This window comes from Cricetulus griseus, chromosome 2 (assembly GCF_003668045.3).
Source record: "Cricetulus griseus strain 17A/GY chromosome 2, alternate assembly CriGri-PICRH-1.0, whole genome shotgun sequence".
Lineage (NCBI taxonomy): Eukaryota > Metazoa > Chordata > Mammalia > Rodentia > Cricetidae > Cricetulus > Cricetulus griseus.
The window spans coordinates 26,981,349-26,999,938 of record NC_048595.1 but is presented as its reverse complement, the minus strand read 5'-3'; the positions used below and the strand labels follow the sequence as shown (position 1 = coordinate 26,999,938).

At 45.3% G+C, this 18,590-nt stretch overlaps 1 protein-coding gene across 2 annotated transcripts in view; it reads left to right on the top strand.

Moving 5' to 3' along the window:
* The first annotated feature begins 2,070 nt into the window (after nt 1–2,070).
* The window catches only part of Oscp1 (organic solute carrier partner 1), a 32,958-nt gene continuing 16,438 nt past the window's right edge, over nt 2,071–18,590 (top strand). Inside the window, exons 1-2 of one of the 2 annotated variants that reach the window (XM_027399247.2) lie at nt 2,071–2,293; nt 9,664–9,693. In XM_027399247.2, coding sequence (XP_027255048.1) covers nt 2,182–2,293; nt 9,664–9,693 — 142 coding nt within the window. In that variant the 5' untranslated portion in view covers nt 2,071–2,181. The remainder of the gene's footprint in view (nt 2,294–9,663; nt 9,694–18,590) is intronic. The other variant, XM_027399248.2, reaches the window with a different exon arrangement.

Here is an 18,590-nt window from a genome sequence, read left to right as displayed (position 1 = left end):
ACCTGGCTGCTTTTTGTTTTTTAAGACAAGACAAGGTCCCAGTCCTGGCTGTCCTGGAACTTGCTGTGTAAACCAAGCTGGACCCTGCTTACAAAATTCTGGGATCAGAGGCATGTGTCACCAAGCCTGACTCCTAGATCTGTCATATATACTGTCTGACACTCCTAGAAGGAAAAGGCTGAGAGAAAGGGAATGTTTTGACAAACATTCAAATACTTTTGGGAGCTAGGCTGGTAACAAAATGCAGAGGCTCAGCCCAAGATAAAGATGTTTATTATGGGGGGGCTGGAGAGATGGCTCAGTGGTTAAGAGCACTGACTGCTCTTCCAGAGGTCCTGGGTTCAATTCCCAGCACACACATGACAACTCACAGCTGTCTGTAACTCTAGTTCCAGGGGACCTGGCACCTTCACACAAACATACATGGAGGCAAAACACTAATGCACATGAAATAAAATAAATTTTTAAAAAAAGATGTTTATTATGACCAGGTGTTGGTGTTGCATGCCTTTAATCCCAGCACTCGGAAGGTAGAGGCAGGTGGATCTATGTGAGTTTGAGGCCAGCCTGTCTACAAAGTATGTTCCAGGACATGATCCAAAGCTACAGAGAAACCCTGACTCCAAAAAAAAGAAAAAAAGAAAAGAAATTACATGTAGCTGAAAGTTTTTATGCGTGCCACCCAGTCCTGCAGCTGATTATAATCACTCTGAGGCCTAATATTAATTATAATTGTTGTTTGGCCAATGGCTCGGACATATTACTGACTAGCTCTCACAACTAAATTAACCCATTAATCTATGTATTGCCATGTGGCCATGGCTTACCGGTAATGCTCTGGCACCCTACCCCTCCAGTGGCCAGTCTCCTTGACTCTGCCTTTCCTCTCTCCATATCTGTTTGGATTTCCCACCTGGCTCTATTCCGCCTGGCTATTGGCCAAATCAGTTTCTTTATTAACTAATGGTAATAAAACATTCACAACATACAGGAATGGCATCCCACATCAATTTTAGGTGGGACTGGGGTGTTAAAAAGCTCAAGTTGTACTAGACAATTTCAAAAAGCTTGACTGGTAAGAGGAGGGAAGGAAAACAACTCGGAAGTGTGACATGGAGGCAGGAAGCCACTAAAGGAATGTGCTGGGGGAGGGTTGTTGTTGGGGGCGGGTTGTTTTGTTTTTGGAGACAGGTTTATTTGTGTAGACTTGACTATCCTAGAACTAACTGTATAAACCAAGCTGGCCTCGAACTCACAGAGATCCACCTGCTTCTGCAAGCGCTGGGATTAAAGGCTTGCACCACCACCACCCGGCCTGGAATGCAGTTTTTACGTGGTGTCTTCTGAAATTTAGTTCAGCAGCCAGTGCAGCAGAGCAGTGATACGAAGGAACATGGGAATACAGAAAAGGACATTAAGGAATAAACGTGAGAAAAGATTGTGTGAGAAAAAGAATTTGGTGGCTGATTATTAATAGGACCCAAGGAGGTGAATGTGGGAGCCAAAGCTCAAGACTCAAGAGATTGCTGTGGGGGTGGGAGGCGCAGGAGGGGAATGCTTAGCAGAAACATTGAAATCTAAAGGAATCCCCTGAAAAGAACCCGCCGGATCTAATCCTGGAGCAGAAGGTGGAGAACCCCTTAGGCTTCTGCGGAGCCTACTAAGCCGTGGGGTGGGCCGGGCCGGGTTGCTTCACTGAGTAGGAAATCCGATGTGGCATCGCTTCCGCGAGGGCTTAGGAAGGAAATACAAATGATACAACTCATCGGACAGGTATAACTCGGGGTGCCCTCGTGGCGCTTGCCGTGATCTCACTGGCTCCTCTGGGCATCTCTGCCCGGGACAGCACAGCAGGCGACAGCGGTCCGAGACTCTAGGCCAGCCGGGCGGCTCCAGGACGCGCGGCTGACTGGAAGGTTCCGTGGAAAACTCAAAACCAGCGCTCCCCGGAGGCCAACGTCGAGCGCCACCGTTCGGACCAATCCCTCGGAGCGGTCTTTGTCACCTAGTCCAATGGGCCCCCGCTCCTAGGCCACCTCCCATCAAATCGCCCTCTGATTGGTTCGTCGTCCGGTCTGCGGCGTTGCCCCAGCAACCGGGCTATGGACGCGGAGGGGCCTCCAGCCTGCTAAAGCAAGCCGTGGGGCTCTTCCTTCACCTGCCCTGTGGGTTTCCTGCACCATGTCGGTGCGGACTTTGCCGCTGCTCTTTTTGAATTTGGGCGGGGAGATGCTTTACGTCCTGGACCAGCGACTGAGGGCTCAGAACATCCCGGGAGACAAGGCCCGCAAAGGTAAGAGGTCCCCGTAGCCTGCTCCGGCATCACCACGCTAAGTGTCCCCATCCAGACCTTCACCCTAACCTTCCCCAACTCCACCCCCAACGCTCCCCGCCCGCCTCCGCCCGCCCGCCTCCGCCCGCCTCCGCCCTCCTCTCTGAAGCCAGACAGGCACCTGGCCCCCTCCCCCAATTCTAACAGCCAGACCTAGGCCTCTCTGCGCACCTCATTTGGACATCCGGGTACCTTTCTCACAAGATGCAGCAGTTGGAAGCCCTCAGGAGTCAAATTAAGTCTCCAAAAGTGTGTTTCCCCATAGAGAAACCTAACACCTGCAAAGAACATACTCAAAGTTCTTGAACCCTCGATTTCCCGGTCTCTTGAAATTTGCCGCTTTCCAAAAGTAGTTCCCAGGGGCCCACCTGGGAATATGCTTTTGGCTAGTACCACCATCCTCTTCAACCCCCACAGAACAGATGCCGACGCCCCCGTGTTTCTGACCCCCCCACACACACACACACATACGCTGAAGATTAATCTTAATCATTTCAGAAGCCATTTCTAGAAATGCAGGGTCCTAAAATAACGTAGATAAGAATGAAAACACGTCTTTACATTTGCCAGTGTTAGGGGGGAGTGCAATTGTGAAAATGCGGGAAATCCTGTAAATGCAAAATTATGCCATCCGTAATTGACAGAGAAACAGCCACCCAGAACACTCTGTCATACATTTTCTTCTCAGCAAACAACTTTGTTCACCAAATTTCCTGGGATTCAGTATGAACTATTATATTTCTAGGGAGAGATGTAAAAGTTTATCTAAAGACAATTGACAGGAACACTGATGAAAACACTGTCCTCTCAACAGTTTGTGTGCACTCACTCAGCTGATGTTAAATATACACACTCAAAATTACCGCTGTGTCTGGTTGTGTGTAGACAGACAGATAAGAGAAGTCCCTCGATCATTCCTTTCCTTTCATTTGGAGCATTCCTACCAGAAGGCTTTACAAAAATTCCAAAGTGTCTAGTACCATCCGTCCTTAGCTTTCTCCTCCTGTCTGAACAGAGGCCAAGTCCTATGCAGGACACATTGGTGCCCCTCAAGTCTGATTCCCATCATCTCGGATTCACACTTTGAGTCCTAATCATACCGAAGTGTACGTAGACCTTTAAACTGTGTCCTTCATGACTCCCTGCCTGTGCCCCCCCCCCATCCTTCCCCTGGTCTTCTGTACCATTGACTGAAGAATCACTGTCCTTCAGGAGGCCTCCTTCCAGGAAAAGGCCTTCCTGTGTGCTCACAGCATCCTGTCCATGCTTCTCTCTACATTACCACATGGCTGCTGTAGACTCATCTGTTTACATGTGTCTCCATCCTTATTTGTCTTGCTTGTGTCTGTATTTCAGCATCTAGTATCCAACACGCAGATCAGAATAAATCAGTGCTCGGGAAACGTTTGCTGAACAACTTGGCACTTTTATATGGCATTGTGTTCCTTCCCCGGTAAAGATTTATTTACTTATTATGTATACAGTGTTCTATCTGCATATTGGCCTGCACACCAGAAGAGGGTACCAGATCTCATTAACAGATGGTTGTGAGCCACCATGTGGTTGCTGGGAATTGAACTCAGGACCCCTGGAAGAGCAGTCAGTGCTCTTAACCTTTGAGCCATCTCTCCAGCCCCCGTTTCTTATCTTTTTTAGACAGGGTTTCTCTGTAGTTTTGGAGCCTGTCGTACTCACAGAGATCCACCTGCCTCTGCCTCCTGAGTGCTGGGATTAAAGGCGTGCGCCACCACCACATGACGACTTCCGTGTTTCTTGCTGCCTATGTGATGTGATTTCACTCAGGCTAATGACCCTAGTGGAGTGACAGGTTAGCTTTCTCTAGGTAGTCTGCCTCTTGGAAGACAATGTAAATTAGCAATTAAGAGTGTGCCCTTTGGAGGCATACAGGTCTAGATCCCCCACATAGCTAGTTGCATGATCTTGGGGTATGGCCTCTGTAAGCTCATTTTTCTATAAAACGGTAATATTAATACTATGCACCTGGAAGCACAGCTGTGAGGGCTGAGTGAGCATGCATTTCATGTTCAATTAGTAGTTGATGTTATCTTTCAAGAGGCAGTCTGGGCGAGGCTCTGTAAATAGGAGGAGGCAGGCTTTGTCCTTAAGAACTGTAGTCCCAGGCTAAAGAAAAGGGATCTCGGCCAGGTGATGGCGACACTTGCCTTTAGTCCCAGCACTCAGGAGGCAGAGGCAGCCTCCAAAGCCACAGAGAAACCCTGTCTTGAAACCATCCCACCCCCCAAAAAAAGAAAGAAAAGAAAAGGGATCTGCTGTTAAGAGATGTTCCTCCATTCCTAGCATCACTGGGAAGTTTACAACCACCCGTAACTACAACTCCAGGGAATCCAACACCCTCCGCTGGCCTCCCAGCGCACCTATACTTATATGCACATTCCCAGACACATACACATTATTAAAAATAAAAATTTAGCTGGGTGTGGACACACATGCCTTTAATCCCAGCACTCAAGAGGCAGAGGCAGGCAGATTTCTGTGAGTTCAAGGCCAGCCTGACCTACAGACTGAGTTCCAGGACAGCCAGAGCTACACAAAGAAACCCTATCTAAAAAAAAAAAAAAAAAAAAAAAACCTACCAGGGCTGGAGAGATGGCTCAGTGGTTAAGAGCACTGCTTATTCTTCCAAAGGTCCTGAGTTCAATTCCCAGTCAACCACATGGTGGCTTACAACCATCTGTAATGAGATCTGTTGCCCTTCTCTGGCCTGCAGGCAACAAGCAGGTAGAACACTGTACACATAATAAATAAATAAATCTTTAAAAAAAAAACAATAAGTAAATAAACAAAATAAAATAAAAATTTTAAAAGCAAGAACTGTAGTCCTTAAGCCAGGCAGTTGGGTGGCTGAGGCAAGAAGATCACTGCAAGTTCAAGGCCAGCCTGGTCTACCTAGTAAATTCAAGCTAGTCAGTGCCACACAATGAGACCCTGTCTGAAAAGTACAATTTTTTTTCCTATAGGAAAGCCTGCTATTTTGGTTTTCTGAGATAGGATCTCTTGTAGCAAAGGCTGGCCTTGAACTTCTGATCCTGCTGTTCTCACCACCCCAGTGGTAGTATCACAGTTGTGTGCCATTATTACCCCCCCCAAAATAAAGTGTTTAAGAGTGATAGTCTTTCTGGTTTACCTCGATTCACTTTCATGAACTTTCAGCCATCTTTACTAATTCATTTTCATACATTCACTCATTCCAGTTTTTGGCAGATGTCACACCACGTAAGAGTCTAGGGAGAAGTGGATTGAGCCTCTCCATACAGTTCTTAGAAGTGGGGCTATTGATGAGTCCAGTCTATAACTGATTCTAAAACTCAAGACACATCTCTATAATGACAACAATAAAATATTTGTTTTACATTGTTGAAACAAGGTTCCTGCTGTATCTGTCCTGAAACTCACTGATTGAGCTGGAATTCTCAACAGTCCTCTTGCCTCAGCCTCCTACATGCTGGGATTGTAGTCACAAGCCACCACTCATGACAATTGCAACAGTTTTTCAGTGTATAAATACTTCATTGAAACACCTTGATGCCCACGGCTCTTCTAGCATATAGATAACACTACCACCCAAATTTATAAGAAAAACCAAAGCTGCTTTGCCTAGGATTGCATAGCTAGTAGGAGTAAGTGATTTGACAACTCCAAGCCATGAGTCTCCAGAGCTCCTACTCCTAACCTGCTTGTCCTTAACTGCTATGCTGCTTTACCTGAAGGGATTGTGAGGGGATTTTGTGGTGCTCGTTAGATCAGGAAGAGGGGAAAGCTTTGAAACACACACACACACACACACACACACACACACACACACACACAGATGTGCATGTGTGTATGCATAGCATGTAGCCATCAAGTTTGTAAAAGAAATGATGAAGTAGAGGACTTGTAGAAGAGAAAGACAGAAAAACACCATAAAATGTAAAAGCTAAGAAGATGGTGTCTATTCTACTCTTAAAGTTGATGAGGCTGCAGGAGCTAGAGCCAGCACCATTATGACAGATTCCTATACACAGCCTATAAAAAAACACAAGTCATGGTAAATTAATCGTCGTGGATGTTTTGAAGGAAATCGTATTTCTTGGAGCTGTTTTCATTATCTTACACAACTAATTGGTCTCCTGGAGGCTGCCCCTATTCCCACAAGGCCAATTCAGACATTGCAGTTTCTCTCCCACAATGCAGCCAGAGTTTAGTGTTGAACAGAAAGGAAGTGTGCTCTTTTTTGTTTGTTTGGGTTTTTTTTTGGGGGGGGTTGTTTGTTTTTATGTTTGTTTTTTGAGACAGGGTTTCTCTGTGGCTTTGGAGGCTGTCCTGGAACTAGTTCTTGTAGACCAGACTGGTCTCGAACTCAAAGAGAGATCCACCTGCCTTGGCCTCCCGAGTGCTGGGAGTGCTGGGATTAAAGGCCTGTGCCACCAACACCCGACCGGAAGTGTGCTCTTAGTGGGACTGCTTGTCAGAGCTGCATACTAAATGTGGCCTCACATTTTAAGCAGTAGAGTGGGCAGTAAAAGCTACCTTTTGCCTCATTTCTGTCCTCATAAAAGCCCTACAACTAAAACCCTGGTACATTTTGTTTACCTTTCTTATTACAGGGGAGGAAACTGAGACACATGACAGCATGACTTCGAAGTGGCTTTTTGTTTTTGTTCTGTTTGTTTGCTTGGGTTTTTTGTTTGTTTGTTTGTTTGTTTGTTTGTTTTATTTTGTTTTCCTAAGACATGTAGTACTGAAATACTAAATAGCCGTGGAGTTCTGTTCTGACTTTTCTAGGTAAAATTTAACCGCCAGCCCCAGAACCCATGGGCCTACATCCCATGCAAAATATAACTGAAGTTGAATTGTCACAAAATGAGTCATCTGGAGAGCAGAAGACAGGGTTTGGGATACCCACCCTGCCTCTTTAAAGAGGAAAATGGGGAGGAACTGGCAGCTCTCTATCGCCCTCTGCTGGTGCTGGGTGCCATTGCCGACTGGAATGACACTATGCTTCCTTTCGTTTTTTTCCAGTTTTTTTATCCACAGCAGGCAAAGTGTCACTGTCCCCACATTCATCTTCAAGAGGGTGACTATTCCCCATCTCTAGATAACTGCAAGCCTGTGATGATAATACCTCAGGGAAATAGCAGCTGTGAATACAGTGCCCAAGAAACAGATGCTTCAGGAAGGCCAGCCCATGACCTGCTTCCCATTACACTTTCTCAAAAGCCTATGACTTCACCTCCCTCCCCCAGTACTGGGAACTGGACCAAGAGCCTCATGCACACTAGGTAAACACTTTGCCCCTGAGCTGCGTCTCCAGCTCACCTGAGTTAGAGGTAGCATCTCACTAAGATGCCTTGGATTCATTCTGTAGGTCCAGCAGATGTTAAACTTTTGATCCTGCCTCAGCCTCCTGAGTAGCTAGAATTACAGTCCTGTGCCACCAGGCCCAGCTAAGCCCCTGACTTTTGAGAGAGGAAGATGGTGACTTCAAGGGGAGTCTAACCTTGAAGAGGTACCCTCTAGTCTCCAAAGAGCTGTTGTTTGTTTGTTTGTTTAACTGTGCATTGCTGTTTTTGCCTGCATGTGTATGCCTGTATAAGGGTGTCAGGAACTTGAGTTACAGACAGTTGTGAGCTGCCATGTGGTTGCTGGGAATTGAACCCAGGACCTCTGGAAGAGCAGTCAGTGCACTTAACCTCTGAGCCATCTCTCCAGCCCAGAGCTGTTTGTATTTTGTGTTGAAGCTGTGCCGTCGGGCAGTGAAGGCATGCATAACTTCAGAAATCATTTCCAAGCAATATAGCAGCAAACGTTTCCCAAAATGCCATTAGTTGTGAATGCTTTCCACATGTGGATATGTGTAGAACTCTGTCTCTATTGGAAGGGGTGGGAAAGTGAAGGTAGAAGGGGGCTGTAGACGAAATGTTCCTGCCAATGAAATGAGAAAGGGGAAAAGTCGATTTTCAGGGCTTAGGGTAGAGATCAGGGCTGCAACACTTGCCTGCACAAGACCCCAGGTTCAATCCCAGCCCAGGGGAGAGGAAAATCACAGTGCTCAAAAGGAAACCCTTTTTTCTGTCTGTTCTTGGAATTACTCTTCATTGGGAGCTAGTGTCAAAAGTCTACTTTGAATTATGTATGGTTTTGTTTTGTTTTGGTTTTGGTTTTTCAAGACAGGGTTTCTCTGTGTAGCTTTGGAGCCTATCCTGGCACTCACTCTGGAGACCAGACTGGCCTGGAAGTCACAGAGATCCTCCTGCCTCTGCCTCCCGAGTGCTGGGATTAAAGGCGTGGGCCACCAACGCCCGGCATATATGGCTTTTGACGGGGGGAGGGGGGGGTCTTACCCCATAGACCAGCTCTGCCTGGAACTCAGAGAGACTCAGAGAGATTCGACTACCTCTGCCTCACAAGTGTGCCACCACACTCGGCTGAATGTATGTTCTTACAGTGCTAGAGAACATAACTTCTGGAGCCTTCTAAGATATCCTCTTGAGCTTCCTCTGTTACTGTTTGTTTTTGTTTTTTTTTTTCAGTCATTCATCTAGTTTTTATAGTTCTTATTTGTTTGTTTGTTTTGGTTTTTCAAGACATGGTTTCTCTGTGTAACCTTGGCTGTCCTGGAACTCACTTTGTAGACCAGGCTGGCCTCAAACTCACAGAGATCGCCTGCCTCTGCCTCCCTATTGCTGGGATTAAAGGCCTGCACCACTACCACCTCCCAGCCAGCTCTTAATTTTTTTCAAAAACGTTCCCAACTGAAAGTGGAGCATGCACATAAGAAATTAAACTCAATGGGCTGGAGAGATGGCTCAGTGGTTAAGAGCACTGCCTGCTCTTTTGGAGGACCCAGGTTCAATTTCCAGCACCCACATTGCAGATCACAACTGTCTGTAACTCTAGTTCTCAAGGATGACCCCCTCTTCTGGTCTCCAAGGGCACTAGGCATACATGTGGTATACATACATGCAGACACACACACACACACACACACACAGCCAAGCAGTGGTGGCACACACCTTTAATCCCAGCAGTAGGTAGGCAGAGGCAGATAGATCTCTGAGTTCCAGGACAGCCTGGTCTACAGAGCCAGTTCCAGGACAGCCAGGACTACACAGAGAAACCCTCTCTCAAAAAACAAAAACTAACAAACAAAAAAGACATGGAATTTAAATATATATATATATATATATATATATATATATATATATATCCAACAGGCCAGATAACTGGATATGGTATTTGTAAAGCGTCCATGCAACTAATGTTCTTGCTTCCTGAACTGGTGTTTTCTTTTTGTATGCTTCATATAGATGAATGGACAGAGGTGGACAGAAAACGAGGTATGCTATTTCTGGGCTGCATGCATTCAGTCTACGTTCACAGTTTTACTCAGTCGGTTGTTAGTAGACTCTTAAAAGCAGGACCACTTTAATTGTTTCTAGGTAAGAGCTAGGCGTGAGTTCCTTCAGCTAAGACTTTGGAATGTTCTACTCCAAAGGAATAAACACATTGTGTAAGAGGAAAACTCAGCCGACTCCAGCGAAGGGGCCACACTGCATCTGAGGGACCTCCCACCACTTCCCCTTTTCATTGTTGTTGTTCCAAGCTTCCAGGGACAGCTGGAGCAGAAGCTCCACTCCTGGGTAGTTTGTCCTCTGTGGTAGTTCTTCTTGTGCTGTCATGGAACCACAGAGTTTGCTTCAGTAGGAGTGGCCCTGAGATGTTCTCCTCAGCACAGAGATACCTGTGGAGCAGCTGAGGACGATGGAAGCATGTGGCTGCATGGCTGCCAAGAGTGCGGGCAGAAGGCATGGGATCACGCATGCACTGTTGCCTCTTGTTAAATCTTGTTTCCCCACCCCCACTCCCCACCCCACCCCCACCCACAATAGCTGCAAACACGGAAAGGCTGAGGCTCGCTCAGAGCCAGACCTCAGCTTTTCTCAACCTTTATATGTCACAGGTGCCTGCCTTCACTTGACACTCGGGAATGAATGGTTTATGCCTATCGTCAGCCATCCTCAGTATATTATTCTCCTGTCACAGCAGATATGCCACTAATGTATATTTATAATGCTTAAAAACATACTGAGGGTAAATATGGTCAAAGTACATTGTGTGAAAATGTCATAACAAACCCCATTATTATGCATAATTAATATATACTAATAAAAACTTTTGAATTTTTGTGCATAAGATATATGTATTTTTAAAATATGAAAGGCCCACTGAAGACATTTTGATATCTTTGATTTTGAATTTAAAAGTTTAGGTTTGTTTTCTTTTATCATTGAAAGAAAATTTGGGCATAATTATATAGATTTTACATTATTTTGGGAGATAATGTTGGGGTTTTTTTGTTTTTTCGAGACTGGTTTTCTCTGTGGTTTTGGAGCCTGTGCTGGAACTAGCTCTTGTAGACCAGGCTGATCTCGAACTCACAGAGATCCACCTGCCTCTGCCTCCCGAGTGCTGGGATTAAAGGCGTGTGCCACCAATGCCCGGCTGGGAGATAATGTTTTTGACTTTGTAAATATTTTCCTAATTGTGATAGAAATTTACTTAGGATGTGATATGGTAGAAAACAAAAACAACTATAAAAGAAAATATATTTAAAACAAACAATGCCAGGACAGGGAATGAAGAAGAATCTGGAACAGGATAAGCAAAGACAAATAGAGTAAAATATTTATTTAATAAATTTTGACAATGAGATCTAAATATGATGTTTTATTGGATTACAACACTCTGAATCCATATGTGTGTGTGTGTGTGTGGTGTGTGTGTGTGTGTACATATATATTCAATACATATATATACATGCATACATATACATATATATCTCAGGATATAATGGCACACACTTGCAATCCCATCACTTAGAAGGCCGAGGCAGGCAGATCTCTGGGTTTGAGGCCAGCCTAGTCTACATAATTCCAGGCCAATCAGGGCTACATAGTAAGATGCTGTTTTCGAAGGGAATAAAAAAAAGTCATTGATGGGTTTAGTGGGTAAAGGCACTTGCTCCTAACTGGCAGCCCAAGTTTGTCTTTGAGACCCACATGGTAGAAGAACTGATGCTAGCAAGCTGTCCTCTGATCTTTGTATACTCTCTCTCTCTCTCTCTCTCTCTCTCTCTCTCTCTCTCTCACACACACACACACTCTCTGTCTGTCTCTCTCTCTCTCACACACACACACTCACTCTCTCTCTCTCACACACACACACTCTCTCTCTCTCTCTCTCACACACACACACACATACTCTCTCACACACACACACACTCTGTCTCTCATACACACACTCTCTCACACACACACACACTCTCTGTCTCTCTCTCACACACACACACACTCTCTCTCACACACACACACTGTCTCTCATACACACACTCTCACACACACTCTCTCTCTCACACACACACTCTCTCTCTCTCTGTCTCTCTCACACACTCACTCTCTCTCACACATACACTCTCTCTCTCTCTCACACACACACACACTCTGTCTCTCATACACACACACTCTCTCTCTCTCACACACACACACACTCTCTCTCTCAAACACACTCCCTCTCTCTCAAACACACTCCCTCTCTCTCTCTCTCTCTCTCTCACTCTCTCTCTCTCTCTCACACACACACACACACACACACACACACACACCTGTAAAATTAGGCTGGATTTGGTGGTTGCACTTTTGTGTTTTAGTATTTTTTAATATATTTATTTTTGTGTGTGAATGTTTTTTCTGCATGAATGTATGTCTATCATATTCTTGCCTGGAACCCACAGAGATCAGAAGAGGGAATTTGATCCTCTGGAACTGGAGTTATGGATGGCCATGTAGGTGCTGGGAACTGAACCTCCATCCTCTGTAAGATGGACGCTTACAGTGCTCTTGACCTTTGAACTATCTCTCCAGCCCCTGGTGCATACTTTGAATCCTAGTATTGGAGAAGCAGAGGCAGGCAGATGTCTGAGGGTTTAAGGCCAACCTTGTCTACATAGTGAATTCCAGATTAGGCAGGGCTACATATTCTATCGCAGGTAAATAATGTTTTATAAAAATAATATAGCAGGGTGTTGGTGGCACACGCCTTTAATCCCAGCACTCAGGAGGCAGAGGCAGGAGGGTCTCTGAGTTCGAGACCATCGTGGTCTCCAAGAGCTAGCTCCAGGACAGCCTCCAAAGCCACAGAAAAACCCTGTCTTGAAAAACAAAAAACAAACAAAATAATAATAATATAATGAGACAGACCCTTTTCTAATTTCAGCTCCGTCATCAGTGGAGTCAACTTGGATTTTAAAGGCTCTCAGATTAAATTTTCCTCTTTAATGGAATGTGGGAATGGGGATAATTTAGAGTTGCCTTGAACTTTAAATGAGGCATTGCATATAAAGTTCTAAGCCCCCCAAATTCAACCATTGTAGTCACACAGAACATTTCCTGTCTTCTCTCTTGTAACCTTGGCTCCATAGTTCGTATTTCCATAAACAAGTGATTTTTAGAGCAGGGGTAATTGGTAGAAACTGAATTGCTTTCATCAAGATAATTATTTCATCAGACTAGGCTCAGAGAAGCCCAACTGAAGTGCTGGTTGCTTTTATTATATTTCACAACCATCTTTTGACACTTCCCTTGAGCAATTTTTGGCCCATCCTTTGATGCCTGGCAGAATTTCAGGTGTGAAGTGTGGATCTTGAGGGCTTTTCATGTGTGTAATTAGATCGCTGGAGCTTATTTTAACATAAGTGTTCAAAACTAGCCAGCAGACACTGACTTCATCATCTGTCTAAGTCCAAACTAAGAGCCTCGTGTCAAGAGCCCAGTTACCAGCTGTCCTGTTATCCTCCAGAAAAACCCCTCCCCTCCCCGCCTCATCTTCATCATGATCAAATCTGACTCCCACTCCATTCTGCCTCCTGAAAAGGAGGCAAAGCACATTTGAATGCCAAAAAAACAAACACCACGGTGGAAACCTGTCCTTGGCAGGGGAAGGGATGTTCTAGCTGGAGACACATGTGCCCCTCAGAGTATTGAAACAACAGATTCCAAAGAACTCAAATTTCCCTAAGTCCCATGCTGTGCAGCCAGGAAAGACTATACAGCCCTGGCATCAGCCAAAGGAGGAACTTGCCTTATAGGAAAAGATTTCACTCAGTTCTGGCCATTTATCCCACAGCTAAATTAGCATAAGAACATGATGGCCTTTGTTTCATCTTTTCTATAAAATTATAATGTTTCAGAGGAGACAAGAAAAAGTAGGCTTTTCTCCCTGGTGTAGGCAAACTATAAATCCATTTTCCATTAACCAGTTGAATTTCCTCTTTTTTTTTTTCTTTAATTTATAAAAGGCAGAGAAATGTAAGTGTCTGGTAACAAAGGCCGACTGTGTGTCTGGCTGAATCCACTGCTCAGATGTGAATCTGATGCAGTGCGGATTTCTAGGGCTTGGCTCCTTCCTCTGCATCCCTGTCGAGGTCACCCTGGTGTCTGTGTACTGCGTGCCTGCCTAGGCCAAGTGCTCCACAAAGCATCCTGGGAAAGGAAAATGTCTCTCACTCTCACAAAGAATGAATGGTGATGAGGGATCCCTGGATGCCAGGGCCTGGCCAAGAAACTTGCATTTCTTCTTTGGGTGCTCATGTGTGCCCTACGGTGTCCACAGGGCCTGACGCTATTGTCCCCAGTTCTCAGCAGGTGAACACTGCTTAGGTCCTGATGCAGGAGCCATGGTGACACATGGCTGTTTCACATCACTGGGGAATAGCTTCATTTTTCTTTTTGCTTTGCCAAAGTCAGTAACAATCGCCCTGGGGTTTTGTCACTTTTAGAACCAATTTATTTGAGGCTAAGCTACTTCCCTGGATCCTGAGTGTGCTCAAAGACCCCAGAGAATTAACTTTGCTTTGTCAGCTTTTGCCCAATCACAGCAGACAAGGGGTGGTTTAATGTGGCTCTGTCCTTCCTGGAAATGCTTCCCTTATTCTCTTCTGAGGCCCCCGTGGCTGTTCATTTGTATTTGTCCCTTGCAGATTCTGCACTTTATATAAAGGCTGTGGTGAGAAAAAGTTAGAAAACCCAATTTGCTGCAGGTCCTTGCTTGTTTCTGTCTGGAGGATTCCTGTGTCTCTGAGCATCCCTGAGGAAGGGGTGATAGCTGACTGTGGTGGGCTGGAGTCCTCAGATGTGAGAGCACCTGAACTGGCCACGGCTCTAATTCTTCCTGTATGAGGAGCAGGACATGGTCTAGAGTAAGATCAAAAGGTGATGTGTGAATTCCACCGTCCTATCGGGAGTCAGCTGTGTGTGCCAGTGTCTTAGTCACTATTCTGTTGATGTGGTACAACACCGAAACCATGGCAACTTATAAAGAAAGTGTTTGATCGGGATCATGGCTTCAGAGGGTTGGAGGCCTTGGCGGCAGATGAAGGAACAGCTGAGAGTTCACATCTTGACCAATAAGCACAAGGCAGAGAAAGAGAAAGCACTGGGAAGGTGTGGACCTCTGAAACCACAAATCCTACACTGAGTGACTGCTCCTCCAACAAGGCCACACCCTTAAGCCTTCCCAAACAGTTTCAGCCTGGGACCAAGTGTTCAGAACGATGAGCCTATGGGAGCCATAATTATTCAAACCACCACAGTCAGTGTGGGAGGAAAATAGTCCCTCCCCCTTCTCTCAGAAGCAATTCCATTTGAGATTCTTGTGCAAGCTGAGTCTAGTTGTGTTTGCCTCTGATCCCAGCACTCTGAAGGTGGAAGCAAGGGGGATCAGAAGTTCAAGGCCATCCTTAGGTAGAAGTCTTAGTTCCAGACAGACTGGACTACATGAAACTCTGTCTTGAAAAGAAAAGTGGGGGGGGGGGACGACTTAAGCATATTCAGCCCTCAGCTTCCCTTTTCTCTATAATAATAATGGTGATGATGATGATGATGAAATATCCCTACTCCTGGGTGATGATGCATGCTTTTAATGCCAGCATTCGGGAGGCAGAGGCAGGTAGATGGATCTCTGTGAGTTCAAGGCCAGCCTGGTCTACAGAGTGAGTTCTAGGACAGCCAGGTCTATACAGAGAAACCAAAAATAAACAAAGAATCCCTACTCTTTGTTGCCTTAGTTCTTTAAAAGTATATAGCCAGAGCCAACCACCCAGCATTTCAATTACATTCAACCAAAGAAAGTGGAGTTTAGCTGGGTGGTAGAGCACACCTTTAATCCTAGCACTCAGGAACCAGAGGCAGGTGGTTCTCTCTGAGTTTGAGGCCAGCCTGGTCTACAGACAAAGTTCCAGGACAGTAAAGACTAAACAGAAAAACTCTGTCTCAAAAAAAAAAAAAAAAAAAACCAGAGAGAGAGAGAGAGAGAGAGAAGAGAAAGAGAAAGTGGAGTTTATAACTTTCAGAAATAAACACTCATATTGAGAATGCATAGGCCGGGCATTGGTGACGCATGCCTTTAATCCCAGCACTCGGGAGACAGAGGCAGGCGGATCTCTGTGAGTTCGAGACCAGCCTGGTCTACAAGAGCTAGTTCCAGGACAGCCTCCAAAGCCACAGAGAAACCCTGTCTCGGGAAAAAAAAAAGAATTCATTTTAGGGGCTGGAGAGACGGCTCAGCAGTTAAGACTATGTATTGCCCTCACAGAGGACCTGAGTTTCCAGGTCCACACCACATGGCTCACTGCCCTCTGTAACTATAGCTACAGGGATCTAACAGCCTCATTTGACTTCCACAGGAAATTGCATTCACCCATACACTGATTCAACATATAGAATTAAAAATAAATGGTATGGGGGCTGGAGAAATGCCTCAATGGTTAAGAACACTGGCTGTTCTTGCAGAGGTCCTAAATTCACTTCCCAGCAACCACATGGTGGCTTATAACCGTCTATAAAGAGATCTGGTATCCTCTTCTGGCCTGTAGGCATCATGCAGACAGAACACTGTATACATAATAATAAAGAAATAAAAGCTTTTAAAGATAAAATAATAGGTACAGGCTGAAAAGATGGCTCAGCAGTTACGAGCACACATATATGTACTGCTTTGCCCGAAGACCAGAGTTCAGTCTCTGGCAACTCCGTCAAGTGGATTACAACTGCGTGTAACTCATCTCCATCAGGATCCAACTCCTCTGGCCTCTGTTGGGTACCTGAACTCAAGTAACCCAGTTGTGTAACTGTATGCTTTTCATATCCGTATACACTCATCTTTACACTAAAATACTGGTTTAAAAATAATCTCGAGAGGAGGGAGGGGAAACTGGGATTGACATGTAAAACAATCTTGTTTCTAATTCAAATTAAAAAATGGGAAAAAATGGAGGGCTAGAGAAATGGCTCAGTGACTGGAGCATGCACTGCTGTCCCAGAGAATCCTAGTTCGGTTCCCTGGACCCATGTCAGGGGGCTTAAAATCATCTTTAATTCCAGCTCCAGGAAATCAGACCCCTCCTGCCTCTGAGGCACCTGCACATACACCCACAGAGACGCATAGTTTTTTTTTTTTTTTTCGAGACAAGGCTTCTCTGTGTAGCCCTGGCTGTCCTTGAACTCACTCTGGCCTCAAACTCAGAGATCCATCTGTCTCTGCCTCCTGAGTGTGAGTGCAGGGATTACAGGTGCAAGACCTTTACCACCACTGCCCAGCTTTTACATTTTTTCCAGCCTGATCTAGGCCAGCAGATGGCCCAGCAGGACCTGCCCAGCAAACCCTGACAAGCTGGGTTCAGTCCCCAGAGTCCTGTAAATATGCAAGAAGAGAACGGGTTCTGTAATGTTGACCTCTGACCGCCACATATGCATCTTAACACACATGTACCTTCCCCCCAATCTGTGCTTACCTGTACCTGCTGCTGTGCTCACACCCGGGCTCTCCTCCCCTCACCAGTGTGCTCACACCCAGGCTCCCTCCCCTCACTAGTGTGCTCACACCAAGGCTCCTCTCCCTCACTAGTGTTCTTACATCTGAGCAGTGCAAACCATTAACGTGAACAGAGCAGAGGCCATGTTGGTTTGCACAAGTCTTTAATTCTCAACAGGTGGAGGTTTTCACTGGCCCACAGGATGGGATCTGTTCCAGTGTTGAGAAATTGGTGTCACAGATGGAAGAGGGATTAGGGCATGATAACATGGAATGATGTGAAGGGCATGTCTGGTAGATGCTCTACAAACACTAAAGTCTTCTCCTACCAGGGCGCCACTGTGTCTATTTTTTTCTTTCTTTCTTTTTTTCTTTTTTCCTGGAACTCACTCTGTAGACCATGTCAGCCTTGAACTCACAGAGATCCGCCTGCCTGTGTCCCGAGTGGTGGGATTAAAGGCGTGCGCCACCACCTCTCAGCAGCTGTATCTATTTCATGAAATGTTTATTATGAAAAGTTTGCCTGACACTTGTGAACTTTAATTTTAAAAATGGTCTAGATTGCTTAAAGAGAAACAACACACATCATACACACATGTGCTAATAGTGAAGGAAAAAATGTTTTGTAAACGGGCCAGTGAAGTGGTTCAGTGGATAAAATGCTTGCCCATATGGCCTGACAGCCTGAGTTCAATCCCCACAACCCTTGGAAAGGTGGAAGTGATGAAGCAATGCTACAAAGTTGTCCCCTGACCTCCACAGCCCCCCCACCTCTAAACCTAAACTAATAATGAAATTTGTAATTATTTATCTATTTTTATTTTATATACATTTTTCTTCTGCCTGCAAGTATATCTGTATGCAAGAATCAGATCCCATGGACAAGAGTTACAGACAGGTGCGAGCTGTCATGTGGGTGCTGGGAATTGAACTTGTGTTCTCTGGAAGAGCAACCAGTGCTCTTAACCACTGAGCTATCTCTCCAGCCCTAATAATGAAATTTGTATTTATTTATTATGTATAGCGTTCTGTCTGCATGTATGCCTGAGTTCCAGAAGAGGGCACCAGATCTGGTTATAGATGGTTGTGAGCCACCTTCTGGGTTCTGGGAATTGAGCTCAAGTCCTCTGCAAGAGCAACAACTGCTCTTAATGACTGAGCCATCTCTCCAGCCCCACATTCTTTGTCTTTTTCTTTTTCTTTTTTCTTTTTGTTTGAAACAGTATTTCTCTGTGTAGTCCTAGCTACCCTGGAACTCTGTAGACCAGACCTGCCTTAAACTCAGAGATCCCCTGCCTCTGCCTCCCAAGTACTGGGATTAAAAGTGTGCGCCACCACCCAGCAAAGCAGTACTTTTTTTTTTAAAGAT